Genomic DNA, 2,500 nt, shown 5'->3' with positions numbered 1-2,500 from the left:
GAATGTATTGAGCTTTCATTGAATGTTCATTTTCCACACGGTCAGATTGCACTTCCTGATCGTGTCACAGCGATCACAGCAACGAAAAATGTAAATATTTGTCACACTAACGTGAGGCTGTTTGGGAGAAGCTCCGTGAAATACAACCACGTCTGATTTAGCTTCCAAAAAACTCTTTCTCATCATCTCAATAACGTGAAAATCTGAAAATATTTTTAAAGAAATGTGTATATGAGAGGGCAGATAAAAAAACAAGACTTACAGGATCAACAGCTGCATAGAGCTGAGTATCATCTGCATATCGATAAACATAAGACAAAAAGCAGTGCCCTTAGTACAGAGCCCTGTGGGACTCCATATGCAGGGGCGTGTCCAGATGTTTTGGACTGAGGTGGCCCAACCGGGGCCCTGACTCGTGCAGGGGTGGCCTGAAGTTTGTGTGCACACAGGAATGAAGAGCATTTATTTATCCCCTTTGTCTGCTTCAATCACATCGACTTTTAAGTAACACAAGATAACAGCAACTTCACGTCTTCTAAGCTTCATTTGTCAAGGACTCAAAAACAATATGTGCATCTAAAGTCACAATTTAAAGTATTTTAAAACCTGCTAACAAACATCTGAACGCTGAGTTCTATGAGCTGCTTGTTGCAACAAATCCTGAACAGTGGATTTCAACATCAGTCCCACCTCTGGCAAGGCAAATGACCATCCTAGTTAAGGACACCTGGGGTGGCCAACCAGATTTCAAGGGGGCCCATATGCCACCCTTCTGGACACGCCCCTGTTCATATGGGATATTTTTTACTTTTTGCCTAATATTATAAATCACCCTCTAAAGCGCCATTGCTGAATAATTCATTTCCCAGAATTGGTCAAAATGTGCCTTTCTGGGGGCGCCAGGGACCGAGTGGTTCTTTTGCACACCCCATGTGCAGAGGCTGCAGTCCTCGAAGACTGGGGGGGACGGGTTCAAATCCAACCTGTGACTACTTTCCCGGATGTCGTGCTTCACTTTCTCGCTCTTCTTGATTTACGACTCTAGCCACTGTCCCGTCTCTTAAATAAAGTCGTAAAAAGCCCAAAACTAAATCTTTAGAAGATGTGCCTTTCTGAACTGATATTAGAGTTGTTGTTGTTGTTGTTGTTGTTGTTGTAATGGGATGTGTTGTTGTAATGGGATGTGTTGGTGCGTTAATCACCTTGCACTGGTTCAGGATGACGATCCCAGAGTTCTTGTAGTTCTTCTTCTTGACTCTGTATTTGGGGTTCATGCACGGCCACTGCACCTGAAAACACACAAACAGACGAGTCATCCTCAGGTTGTCTGCCTCATTCACACAAAGACACACACACACACACACACACACACACACACACAAACAGACGAGTCATCCTCAGGTTGTCTGCCTCATTCACACAAAGACACACACACACACACACACACACACACACACACACACACAAACAGACGAGTCATCCTCAGGTTGTCTGCCTCATTCACACAAAGACACACACACACACACACACACACACACAAACAGACGAGTCATCCTCAGGTTGTCTGCCTCATTCACACAAAGACACACACACACACACACACACACACAAACAGACGAGTCATGCTCAGGTTGTCTGCCTCATTCACACAAAGACACACACACACACACACACACACACAAACAGACGAGTCATCCTCAGGTTGTCTGCCTCATTCACACAAAGACACACACACACACACACACACACACACACACAAACAGACGAGTCATCCTCAGGTTGTCTGCCTCATTCACACAAAGACACACACACACACACACACACACACACACACACACAAACAGACGAGTCATCCTCAGGTTGTCTGCCTCATTCACACAAAGACACACACACACACACACACACACACACACACACACAAACAGACGAGTCATCCTCAGGTTGTCTGCCTCATTCACACAAAGACACACACACACACACACACACACACACACACACACACACACACAAACAGACGAGTCATCCTCAGGTTGTCTGCCTCATTCACACAAAGACACACACACACACACACACACACACACACACACACACACACACACACAAACAGACGAGTCATCCTCAGGTTGTCTGCCTCATTCACACAAAGACACACACACACACACACACACACACACACACAAACAGACGAGTCATCCTCAGGTTGTCTGCCTCATTCACACAAAGACACACACACACACACACACACACACACACACACACACAAACAGACGAGTCATCCTCAGGTTGTCTGCCTCATTCACACAAAGACACACACACACACACACACACACACACACACACACAAACAGACGAGTCATCCTCAGGTTGTCAGAACTGTGACATGAACATGGAAACAGAAAAATACCAAGCTCTCAGACGTCACAGACGGTATCACACTCAGACATGAAGCAGACGATGTTGTTGTGACAAACACACATCGTTACAGTGTGTTGTTGATGTT

General features: G+C 45.4%; 1 protein-coding gene across 1 annotated transcript in view; it reads right to left on the bottom strand.

Moving 5' to 3' along the window:
* LOC132961623 (copine-4-like) overlaps nt 1-2,500 on the bottom strand; it is a 38,258-nt gene that overhangs the window by 10,852 nt on the left and 24,906 nt on the right. Inside the window, exon 6 of the mRNA XM_061033350.1 lies at nt 1,203-1,289. Within this exon, the coding sequence (XP_060889333.1) occupies nt 1,203-1,289 (87 nt within the window). The remainder of the gene's footprint in view (nt 1-1,202; nt 1,290-2,500) is intronic.

This window comes from Labrus mixtus, unplaced genomic scaffold (assembly GCF_963584025.1).
Source record: "Labrus mixtus unplaced genomic scaffold, fLabMix1.1 SCAFFOLD_163, whole genome shotgun sequence".
NCBI lineage: Eukaryota > Metazoa > Chordata > Actinopteri > Labriformes > Labridae > Labrus > Labrus mixtus.
Note: the sequence above shows the minus strand (reverse complement) of the source record. Positions and strands in the feature narration are given on the sequence as shown.